Here is a 13,301-nt window from a genome sequence, read left to right on the forward strand (position 1 = left end):
ATGTAGATGAGGCCGCAGCACCATGTGGAATTATTTGAATGTGAGTAAGCAAGGCCCTATCCCTCTAAAAAGGGACTTTTATATCACCATGAAACACATTATTGCATTCTTTCACTTGCAATGACATACGAACTCGAAAATGTTCCATTTGAATTTAGTTTTACAACAACACGTCTCACCCAAACCTCGAAAATATGGGTTGTTTGATGGGCGTTTGGGAACATAAAATGCTCTATGGTAATCTATCAAGATTTTTTTGTATTGTTGTTTGTGTGTTTGTTGTCAATTAATTAATATCGTATTGTTGTAATGCAAAACTATCACGGGTCAAAGCTGTTTTAGTTGTGGTCTAAACAAACGGCTTTTAAAGAAAGAGGGATAAATGATGATGTGGTGAAACTGGCTGTGACTTCTGATTTAAAACTGAAGCCTTGATGGCACTTCCCTAGTGTACTTCGCGACTCCGTTTGCATTAAAACAGCCATGTTAGCTGTAACAGATGCTTTTATAGTTATTGCAAACTGCTAAACACAAACCACACTAATATTAAAACCAGGCAGCTCTTCTTATGATGCAGCAGGCAAACTAATATTTGCCTTGGAATAGCTGTTGACCTAAGCGTACCATGTGTCATACCTCACTTTTTCACCATGTGGTGACTTTACTCGAGTTCGGTTGACAAATCAATGAAACACCTCGTTAAACTGCGAGCAGAACACTGAAAGGAGTTGGTATTTGTTCATAACACAAAGTTTAATGACTTCAACAATATCCTAAGGCTAATATTCTAATTCCATATAAAATATATTAAAATGTTCAAAGATTTAGCTTTTTTTAGTCCAGTGTTAAAAGTAACACTGACTAAACCATACTATATTAACATATTGACATAATATAAAATGGCAAATTTTTTTATTGTAATTAGTGTAATTTGTTGTATTGAATGTATACTTAAAGTGTACATATCTTAAAAGTATATATATATATATATATATATATATATATATATATATATATATATATATATATATATATACTGACATAAAAGGGCACTTAAGTGAGAACACTTGTACACTTTGCAATAATATTGAAATTAACTGTTTTAAATATTTTAATTGAAAATAGCTTGCAATTAAGTTAATTAAACATCAAACATTGCTATAAGTACTCTTTTTGTAAATATAATAAAATGTACTTATTTTTCAAGGGTTACGAATCATTTGAGGTTAGAAGAATATTAAATTCTTGAGTTGACTGTATTGTATAAAAAACTTCAAATTATAGTAATTTTCTTTTGTTTTCAGAGTAAAACAAAGTGCAATTGATATAAGTACAAAAATCAACATACTTACTGAATAAACATTGTGTCCTCCAGACCAGGTGGTGGCAGTAGAGAGACAAGAGATGTTGTTTTAATACCGGTTTAAAAACAAATATAAGGGTGAACACAGCTGCACAAACCTCAGACAAACTTTACTGAAACAATTTGGCACTGATAAAATCGTTGGCAGCGCGCCGACAGACGTCCCGAGTTCAAATCCCTTCCACTTCGCTTCCTGTTACATCTAAACTTTCATACCTTAACTTTTACTGAAACAAACTCATACACTTCTGTATTTGTCGCATTATTCGCCCCGCAACTTTATGCTACTGATATGAATGACATCTCAAATTGTAAATTACTCAGGAAAGGTTGGTTATTACATTTCTAAGAACATCTGATTTGGGATGTTCTTCATTTGTGCACAAACCAACACATCTTATACGTTCTTCAGATTTGATTTTGATGGCCTTTTCGTCTGAACCACTGGTACGGAAATGCAATAAGGCACAACATAACTGGCTGCTTTGAACAAAAACAAGCTTTTTTTTGTCATTTACCGATCTACCACTTGTCGACTATGTTTAGAAACGTTCCAGTTCTGCTACTTCCATCTTCCATGTTAGATGGAGAAAGCTCCAGAAACTGCATTAAATTATTTCAGAGCAAGTCACAGTAAGGGCCGTTGATTGCAGGAATGACTTCATCCGTTACCTTTACTTTGTGATAGTGATGTGAATAGCAGTATCCATGTGCTTTGTATCACATTATGAAAATGTCCTCAGCGCTGGTACAAGCGCAACCGCCGCGCTGACCCCTTACATCACTGAACGCAGAACCGCTGCTGAACAATCCCACATGTGCAAGCCTTCAGAGACACACTTTGCAAAAAGCATTCAGAAAGAGGCATAATAAAACTGTTATTTATAGGACTCTTACAGACATGTAGTTTGTCTTGAACCGGCCCCAAACGGCCGGTCGTTGCTGAAACACTTAGCGAGGAGCTCGACGCACACAGCGCTCTGCCCGCTGCTCCTCCACACTCACCGATCTAAACTTCTCTGCTTTTTCCGCCACATGAAAGCTTGAAAATATATTAAAAATTAGGCATATAACATTTAGTGGTCGAAGTTAAAAAATACAAAAAAAAAAAAAAGATGCAGAAAAATGTTCTTGGATATTTTTATGATGTCAATGGGAAAAATCTACAGCATCATTAAATGTATGAGAATATGAGGAGTGTAATTGGTTAGGCCAAACTCTCAGCATGGCAAACCAAAGTGTCTCGGACTCATTAAAAAGACTGGAATATTGTCACATACTAACTGCCACTCAACAAGAAAACATTAAAACTGTATTTCATTTGTCTGCTAGTAAGGTGAAAGGGTTTAAATATACTGTACATACATCACAGGATAATTCTGTCCTTTTTTGTTGTTTATTTTTGATGAAATAATTCACATTTGGACCTTAGTGTAGCTCCATCACGGTTCATAGCATAGATCATTTAAAGGGACAGTTCACTCAAATATTGAGTGTTAATTTTCCCATTGTATTTTCCCATTAGATCAGGTTGCAATTTTGGGCGAATTTTGCATCATGTGCAAAAGTTACATTTTGCATCATGTGCATTGGGAAAAGTTACTTTCAAAAGTAATGCATTACAATATTGTGCTACTCCCTCAGAAAGTAGCTAAATGCATTACATAGTTACTTTTTATAGAAAGTAATGCGTTACGTTACTTTTGTGTTACTTTTTCTTATCTGGTCTGGGATTGCTTATTTGTTTTTAGTTTAAAAAAGTTCTATCTTTGGCGAATGTGAAAGATCTTTCACACCAAAACTAAAAAGAATAAGCCTCAGGCTGCAGGAAAGGTAAATTCACATCTGAACAGAAGATTGCACACACAATTCCTCTGCACTTACTTCAGATTTCAACACGAGGACAGGAGCGCTGTCAGTCAGTACATGGGAAAGCATTACTTATCTGAAAGATTTGAAGATATTTTCTTGTAAATTAAATAGTAATGTGTTAACTAAATACTTGAAAATAGTAATCTCACTCTTACGTAACTCACATTACTTGAAATGCAGTGATCGTGTGTACAGATTTGTGATGTATGAAGTACAGCTCACAATTTCTGTAGGTTTGCTATAACCGTATGGCTGTTCCGGAATCCTTCGTATATATATATATATATATATATATTATATATATATATATATATATATTAGGGGTGTAACGGTTCACAAAATTCAAGGTTCGGTTCGATACGATTCAATGGTGTCACGGTTCGGTTCGGTACGTTTTAGATACAGCAAAAAGAAAAAATTGGCAGATAAATTTCCTTGATTTTTTATATATACACACACACACACACAAACCCGATTCCAAAAAAGTTGGGACACTGTACAAATTGTGAATAAAAACAGAATGGAGTGATGTGGAAGTTTCAAATTTCAATATTTTATTCAGAATACAATATAGATGACATATCAAATGTTTAAACTGAGAAAAATTATCATTTTAAGGGAAAAATACGTTGATTTTAAATTTCTTTGCATCAACACATCTCTGCAAACGTCGGAATTTTTTATTTTTTTTTAATTGGTGATCCTCTGCCCATCTTGACTTCTGATAGACACTGCCACTCTAAGAGGCTCTTTTTATACCCAATCATGTTGTAAATTGACCTAATAAGTTGAAAATTGGTCCTCCAGCTGTTCCTTGTATGTACATTTAACTTTTCCAGCCTCTTGTTGCTACCTGTCCCAACTTTTTTGGAATGTGTAGCTCTCATGAAATCCAAAATGCGCCAATATTTGGCATGACATTTCAAAATGCTCAGATCAACAACAAATTTGACTGTACCTCTCACTATGGCTATATATATGTATATATATATATATATTATTTAGAAATCATTTTCACACAGTGCATATTGAAATGGTTTACATTTACATTAACTTTTTGTTTAGCTTTTTCATAGTTAACATAACTCAGACAAAACATAATATATTATAATTCAGTTTCAGATATAAAATCAGTGTCTTAGAAAGTGTAAAACATTCAAATCCATTGACTCTTCTTGCAGGATTGAAACTCCAAGCTTTCAGTAAACAGACAATATCATTAACTGCTGCACCACACCATCATAACTGATGTAGTGAATTAATATGTCTTTGCTTACTCTTTAAATGTCACCTACATTCATTTGCAATATGAATGGCCAAGATACATCTGACATCAAGTCATCAACCATTCTGCTGCCAAAAAGCATCTTTTCCATTGACCCGCATCTCTGTTTTTTTATGAATTAAAAACGTACCAAGCAACATATAAATCATAAATATGTTGCTATATCATAGTAGATGTTTACCCAGCATGAAACGCTGACAGCACAGCTCATGGCGCTCACTAGTCAATGACTTGTGACTGTGCAGATTCCTGCGGTGCCATCAGCCAATCAGCATCCACATGACATCATTTCCCTCTGCATTTATGGCCGGGCGACTGCCACTGAATGGGAATGCTAATGGATGGCTTTCTCCAGGTATTACAGACCTCCTGGATCTCTCCGAGCGGCCATTCAAGGAAATTCAGCAGACGGCCGACGGACTCGACCACAATGCTCTGAAAATGCTGCATAAGCAAGAGTAATGGCCACAATCTTCTGAGTGCAAGTCGTGTCCTTGAAGACATTTCCATCTACTGATGCTTTTATCCAAAGCGACTCACAAAAGTGATTCGTCTTGAGCAGGAAATTGCATTAGAAGTGCAATGCTAAGTTTTAAAGTTGGATAACAAAAGTATGCACAAATACAAAGAAAAAAGGGGTTCACTTTAACAGTCTAGTACAGGTTTATCTTGCAGCCTATGAAGGTTTCTTATTTTATATAATTATTATAGATAAAACTGAAACCATTAAAAAAAAAATAATTAAAATAAAATAAAATATAAAAATAAAAAAATCTACATAGGAACGTTTTCTAATTTCCATTGAATTTATCTTAAAATACTGACATTTAAATGAATAAATAAACAAAATAAATAGACAGACAAATTATTTAAAATAATATAGATATTTTTTAATGGCAAAAACACACTACAAAGTTACTTAATCTAAAATGAAAACTAAAAATAGAAAGAAAAAAAACAATACACAAAAAGTTATTTTAATAATAATGCATACTATGTTTTATTAATTCGATTTTTGTATATTTTGAATTTTATTTTATACCATAAATGTAATGCCATTAAGATATAATTATAATCATGAGGAAAACGTGAGCAGTCGTGCTTGATAGGATTTCTACAGAATTAAGGAAGTGAGTCGCTTTTTTCCAGTCTGTGACAGTTAAACATAAAAACTGTGATCCGTATGATTTCCTTTTGTTAAACACGACCACCAAATATCTTGTGATTACATTTTAAGAGTGCAGAAATTGTTTATACCGCTTTTACATCTGGGAAAATGTCTTAGGGACAAGGCAGCGGCTTTTCAAAAGCCCAGAAATTTTAGTGGACTTACTCGTATGTATTTTATGGAAGGAAAACAGCATGTCCTTAAAGTTATATTTTGTTCATTTTCCATTTTTATAACAATAACTGCTATTGTGAAATGGATAGTTGCAATCGTGAATGCTGATTGGTCAATACTGTCACACAAAAAAAGTAGTAACAGATCTGACATGCATTTCAAAAAGATATGAAACAATGTGATGATCAATATAGCTACAGAAAACCTCATTAAATATTCATGAATTATTCATTGTGATCTGTAAACTCCAGATTTTTCTATCCAAGATTGGTCATCCAATGAGTTTATTTCCTCATCAGATTTTGAGAAATCCAGCATTACATCACTTGCTCACTAATGGATGTGGATGGGTGCCGCCAGAATGAGAGTCCAAACAGCTGATAAAAACATCACAATAATCCAGAAATAATCCACACCTCTCCAGTCCATCTGTTAATGTCTTGTGACATAAAAAGCTGTGTGTTTGCAAGAAACAAATCCATGATTAAGATATTTTAACTTTAAATGATTAGCCTCCATCAAAAACACAAGTTCATAATCCATAATATAGCTCTCTCTTGTGAAAAAGTCCTCTGGTCTGAATCAGGAGAGAAATCTGTTCACAACAGGAGATGGACTTTTTCACTGGAGGAAGGAAGTGCTGTTATGGATTATGGACTCATAGTTTGGCCAACATTTTGAAGTTTGAAGTTAAAATGTCTTAATGGAGTTGTTTTAATATTATGAACTTGTTTTTTAGCCGGAAGCAATGATTTGAAGTTAACAACATTTTAATGAATGGGTTTGTTTTTACAAACACACAGCTTTTCACTTCACAAGACATAAACTGATGGACTGGAGCGGCGTGGATTACTTCTTGTGACGTTTTTATCCGCTGTTTGGACTCTCTATCTGACGGCACCCATTCACAGCAGAGCATCCATTGATGAGACACTGATGCAATGATACATTTATCCAAATCTGGCGAAGAAACAAACTCATGTACATCTCGGATGTCCAGCTAATTTTCATTTTTGGGTGAACTTTTTCTTTAAAGATGGATTAAAATCAATGCATATTACTTAGAACATTGACAATTTCTGAAACTTGTCTTACAGCAATATATATATATATATATAATTAAAATTAATCATTATTGCCCAGGTTTCCTTGTTAACCAAAAAAACTTTTTTTTTTAATTTATTTATTATTATTATTATTTTAAGGGGGTTGTTTGACTACTTCTCCCAACCTCAAGAGCACATTATATTTGAAATATGTCTGAATGTCAGTATGTCAGTGCATTAATGTTTTGACACGTTGAAAGTGCAGAAAATCAGCATTTGTTCACAACACTACACCTACAGCCACAGTATGATTATAGACTTTAAAGTCCTTATTTGTAAATAATGATCCAGTCTCTGACACTGCTATCTGGTGGACTGCTGCTGAGACCATTTCACTCAGCATATACTGCCACACAGTGTCCCAAACCAGAAAGTGTAGAAGATCCCGACTCCTGCTCAAACTGATGCTCCATCCTGCCTTTGACCTCTGCTCGCATATATGCAGCATTTTACTGATGAAAATGGTTTATTTTTGACTACAAGATCAGATGCAAAGACCAAATACAATTTGGTGCAATACGTATATATGTTAGTGCTGTCAAATGATTAATTGCAATTAATCGTATCCAAAATAAAAGTTTTTATTGACATAATATATGTGTGTGTACTGTGTGTATTTATTATGTATATATAAACACAAACAAATGCATGTATATATTTAAGAAAAAATATGTTGTTTATGTATTAAACATTTATATATAATATAAAATACGATAATATAAATACATAAATGTAAATACATGTCAATATTTTCAAAATACTTAATGAAAGATGTTTGTATTTATATATGCATAATAAATAAACACAGTGCACACACATATGCTGTGTAAACGAAAACTTATTTTGGATGCGATTAATCGTTTGATGTGTAATCTAGCTAAATATAAAAACGACTTTTAGGACTGGCATTAAGGCAAAAGACGTAGTTTAATCTTGTGCCCGTTGCAGAAAAAAAAAAAAAAAAAATCTTACTTCAAGTTTCCGTTTCATCTAAATCCTGTCCTGTGATTCATGGTTATCATGAATGATCTCTCTTGATTGTTCTGTTCCCGCCTGTATTTAAGTGGTCACTGAAAACCTGGACTAGACTAAATATCACGCACGAATATCCTCGGATCAGTTACAGACACACCACGTCGGTCACTTCAGATACAATTAACAGTAACCTATGACGCAGCCACCCAAAGGTAAAGCGCGTGAGGGTGGGGTGGGGGGCGTGACGTCACCGGGGTGATGTCATAGCGGCTATAAAACCCTGAGCCGAGATTGCGTTGAGTAAGAGTTGAGCTCGACACCTCTGGGAGTTAATGAAGGTTTAGACAAGCACTGCCATCCGAAGCAGCATCACGATGATCATCATCTCGCACTTGGTGGCGTGTGGACTTATTCTGACTCTCCTGTCGGTCAGCACCGAGACAAAACCACTCACGCCGGAGGAACAGAGGGTGAGTGGGACACTCATGAGAAACCATATGTCATATAGTCAGCGATAGATACAGTTAAGAGTCTGGTTTGATATATAAAAGTTGATACGAGGTCTACAAACTTGTGTACGAGATGCATGCGCTAAAGCTTGGATGCAGTTACGCGCAATATATGCATCAAACTACGAGTGTCTAAATAGACAAACATCATCTCAAGTTCAAAACAGAGTAGTTTTAACTTATCATAATTTATATATGATAAAAATATATCATTTATATAATCTGTAAGCCCTTCTCCTCCTCCTCATCATCATGTAAAAGCATTTCGAGCATCATTAGACACTTGTCCGGACGCAAGACTCTTTGAGTTTAAACTACAGATTCATTCATTTTTGTGACTAATATATAGAGAGAAAACCCGTTGATATATATTTATATATCTATATATCAACAGGTTCTCGCTCGCAGGCGTGAAAAACAGAGAAGGCGCTTCTTTTAAGAGACGCATCTTTAGACATCAGTGAGGTTCACCTCGGAGCAAACGGGGACTTTTTCGTTGTCTTCTCAGAAAACAGTTTCAGGGGAAGACAAACGCAAAGATGTTCGCATTTCATCAAAACCATAGAAGGTGAAATCCTCTGAGTCTCTTGCTGCACCCGCGTCGTTTTTATCTTATTTCAGGAGAAACATCTAAACGATGCCTAACATTAAATCCACCACATCTCATATAAACAGCGATTATGAACAGACTGTAACATAAAACAAATAGATTACATATATTCTGAACCACTTTACTAATATTACTCATTTAATCTACAAGCTGAAGAACCACTGTATGCTGGATTTGATCTTTTTGCGTTGTTAAAATGCGTACGCTAGTGTCTTGATGTGACTGAACAACCCCTGAGCCGCTCAGATCAGGAGGACAGCTCTCTGTCAGAGTTGTAGAGTGAGTGTGACTGAGGGTGTCCGTGTGTCCCACAGTCCCTGCGGATGCTGTTGGGCGAGGAGCTGTCTGAGCTGCTGGGGTCCGCTGAGAGCCGCAGGAGGATGGAGGACAGGGTCCGTCTGCTGAGGGACCTGCGCCTGGACACTCGGGCCAAGGGCCCCTGGGCCAGGATGATGAACGACCAGCCCGGCTCACGCAGACTCAAAGCTGGGTCTAAGAAGGGAGGATCCACGGCCAGGAGCGGCTGCTTCGGACACAAGATGGACCGGATAGGAACCATGAGCGGGATGGGCTGCCAGCCGTCTCAGCCCGCAAACAATCTCTCATGGTGAGAGTCTCGACACGAGTCACTATTACATCTGTAGACAGACAGCTTTCGGAAATTTCATGGAATTAAAAATAATAATAATATTATCATTTATCAAATTATGGATTTATTGCTTGATTCATCTTAAATATCTGTAGATGTAATTTTTAACACGTATATTTATTTATTCACTGAGTATCTGTAGTGATCTAATTAATGATTTGATTATTATTAATAATATTGATATTTGTGGGTAAACTCTTTGGGAATTACTTTTACCTTTTTTTTTTTTTTTTTATAAAAAAGCTAAATAGTTTTAACTTATGTTCCAATAAAAGGAATTATTATATATAATGTAAATATATGTACATTTTATTTTTGCCGTATGTTAATTTTGTATTTATAGATTAAAGATAGTATTTGTAGATATTTATTTTTTGCAGATAAATAATTTCACTGATTTAATGTTGTTTTATATATATACTCGGAAAAATAATATATATATATATATATATATATATATATATATATATATATATATATATATATATATATATATATTATTATTTTTCTGAGTGTCTGCATAGTCTAAATTATAAATACGGTATTTAAAGATATTTTCTTTAGGGGAATATCATGATAATTTATTAATAATATTTAATACATTATTATTATTTAGATTTTTTTCTGTAGCAAACTATATCTTTGATATTTGTAGCTATACTTTCAAATTAAATTAATTTATTTTCAATAAGCATAAATTTATGTATATATATATATATATAAGCATCAAATAATTTTTTTTGTGCCCCATGTATATTATATTCATCAATCACTGAATTCCTGACTATAGTTTCTTGATTCAACATGCTTTACCTGCCATTATAACAGGAACCCTATGATTTCAGGAAGCTATTTTGTGTCAAACTTAATTTTTTACTTCTGTAACAGTGTGTTTAATAGATCTGGAGTGTACTTTTATAACTAAGTTTTAGTGCGTCATGTGGCACGCTGATGAGAAGGACATCTGACTGTGTGATGCAGGACTGTTGTCCGAGATCTGACGTCAGTCGTGTGCACGCACGCATTCGTGACACACGTCTACATCCATCTGACTCAGTCTCCTCTCTTTTCCAGAGCTAATCCAGGACGCCATCCACTTGGGCCAGAACAGACTTAGTTGCTCCTCTTCGGAGGAAAAACCTAAAGAATCGGACTCATGGTACGAAGCCACTACGAGAACCATTGTGGGGACAGTGAGACGTACAACTGAAACAAATATTTAGATTGAAAAAAAAAATATGTACAAAATAAAAAGGAACACATGGCAGATGACGTGGATAGACGCTGTATATTGTTGCTGCTGCTGTACATTCATGTATTTCATTCTCGCATAAATGTATTTATGTTGAAAAACTATTTATATGTTTATAAAAGAGATATTTATAAATATGAGTTTTATTTATGTAACATTTTGAAACGAATGCAAACTGCAGGTCAATTCTGTTTGTAACTATTCTGTCTCTTAATAGTTGTAAATGTTTTAAAAGTCATTAAAAAATGCACAAATGCAAAAAAAAAAACAGTTTTGACCATGTAATTTTGTGTAAATGATGATATATATATATATATATATATATATATATATATATATATACGGATTTCAGTAAATATATATAAAAAATATATCTAAGAAGCAAGATTGTGTATTGTAAATCTGCATTATATCAAGTTTAACAATTTAACACACGAAAGTATAAATACTAATTTAACATATTCTCTGAAATCAATAAATAAAATACATTTTCTTTAGAAATGAATACATTAAAACTATCTTGTTTTGTGGATGTTTGCATTGAAATCAGCCAAAAAGCCAGTGAGTATAAAGCCTACGGCCTCTATACGGAGTATTTCATTAATAAACCTGCTATAATGAATAAGCAGGAGCACGAGAGGGCAGATCTGAGCCTCTGACGCATGTTCAGATGAATCTCTCCAACATTAGACCAGCATGTAGCACAACTTTAACCGAAACGGCAGAGAGCAGTCCAAGAACATTGCTCACTACACTAAGTGGACAAAACAGCAGGTCTATCAATGAATTAGTGCTGTATATATCTGTAGAGTGCTTTAAAAGGAGAATTACACAAGTAAAGAAAAAAAAAAGGATTTCATATGATTCACGCTTGCTCGTTCGGGTCTGTATATCGCAAAGGAAGAGGCTCTTTGACAGATAACCTCACTCCAGTTCAACAGATGAAGAGAAACGCGGTCGTTGAGCTTACTAGAGGAACTGAGAGAACAAGAGCTTGTCTAGATGTCAAAACAGCTGTTGCCACTACACAAATAATATTTAGGTTTAGATTTATATGATTAACACAGGATACATTTTACAACCTCGCCGTTTAAAATCACAACTTGCTGACTAGTTTTAATGAATGAGTAAGTAATGAATGAATGAAAATGCACTATATTTAATAGCACTAGAGTAAGAATACAGTAAAAATTGTGAGTTCTGTGTGAATATATTACAAAATATACTTTATTTCTGTGAAGCAAAGCTGAAATGTAGTATCATTAATCCATCATTCAACTCATTCTAATGTTTATATTATTATAGCAATATTATGGTAATATTTGCAGTGTTGAAAATTTAAATTTTTATTTATTTATTTTTTTTTCAGTATTTTATCATGACTATAAAGTAAAAAAAAAAAAAAATACTTAAAATAGATTTTACATGTGCATATTGAGAAAAAAATTATAAATACTGACCCTAAATTTTGTACGGAAGTTTTAGTGCTTAACTCCAATTGTTCCACAAAAAGTTATTTGTGGCAAAATATTGTTCTTCAGGTTATATAAAGGTAAGAAAGAGATGGTATATATATATATATATTCAAGTTTAATCTAATACATTTGATTTTATTAATATTCATCATGACTTCAACATCTTTGCAGAAAATAAATGAACCATATTAAGAAAATATGTCCTGAAAACAAAATAAAAACCTAAATCAAATATAAAAAAATAAACCAAAAGCTGAACTTTCCACCTAAGAATATACAGAAAATGAAGAAATAGCCTACTTGTTTTGGTCTGAAGTTGCAGTACCCCTAATAGCCTGCAGGTGTTCACTGCTACAGAGCTGCACTTTCAGGATGTTACAGCTGCCGTTTAAAATCCAATGATGCCATCTTGTGGCCACTGATAATCTCCAGTAAAAGAGTCCTCTTTGAATGCATGTTGATGCGTGGTTGATTACAGGGACCTTTTGCATAAGAGGAGAAGATGGGAGAACTGAAGGCATGGATGAGACGAGTCAGATTTCATCTTACATGTTCTGTGGTTACAGATTACTCAGAATGAGACTTAAAAACCATGTGTTCTCTCACTTCTAGTCTTTGTCCTAATTGTGTTAGAAGCATATAATTGCATTGTCTCATAGGCCAGAGTTGTAAAATTAATTCACTGGACAAAAGTGTCACCTTATCAAAGTAGGATTTGTTACCTTACTTCACCTATTAAAAGGATAGTTTATCCAAAAAATGAAGTGGTCATCATTTACTCACCCTCTTATTGTCCCAAACCGTATGACCAAACCTGAAATTCCTACAGGTCTGTGACATCTGGCTTGTTTCTTCCAGAGGAT

General features: G+C 34.2%; 1 protein-coding gene and 1 long non-coding RNA gene across 2 annotated transcripts in view; both read left to right on the forward strand.

Annotated features, from left to right (window-relative positions):
* LOC127987284 (uncharacterized) overlaps positions 1 to 13,301 on the forward strand; it is a 162,818-nt gene that overhangs the window by 113,977 nt on the left and 35,540 nt on the right. The window lies entirely within an intron of this gene.
* LOC127987283 (C-type natriuretic peptide 4) lies at positions 8,235 to 11,098 on the forward strand. Its single transcript, XM_052589534.1, has 3 exons — positions 8,235 to 8,413; positions 9,377 to 9,669; positions 10,786 to 11,098. Coding segments are annotated over exons 1-3 (390 nt in total). The 5' UTR covers positions 8,235 to 8,317; the 3' UTR covers positions 10,787 to 11,098.

The sequence above is a fragment of the Carassius gibelio genome, chromosome B22 (genome assembly GCF_023724105.1).
Source record: "Carassius gibelio isolate Cgi1373 ecotype wild population from Czech Republic chromosome B22, carGib1.2-hapl.c, whole genome shotgun sequence".
In the NCBI taxonomy this organism is placed as follows: domain Eukaryota; kingdom Metazoa; phylum Chordata; class Actinopteri; order Cypriniformes; family Cyprinidae; genus Carassius; species Carassius gibelio.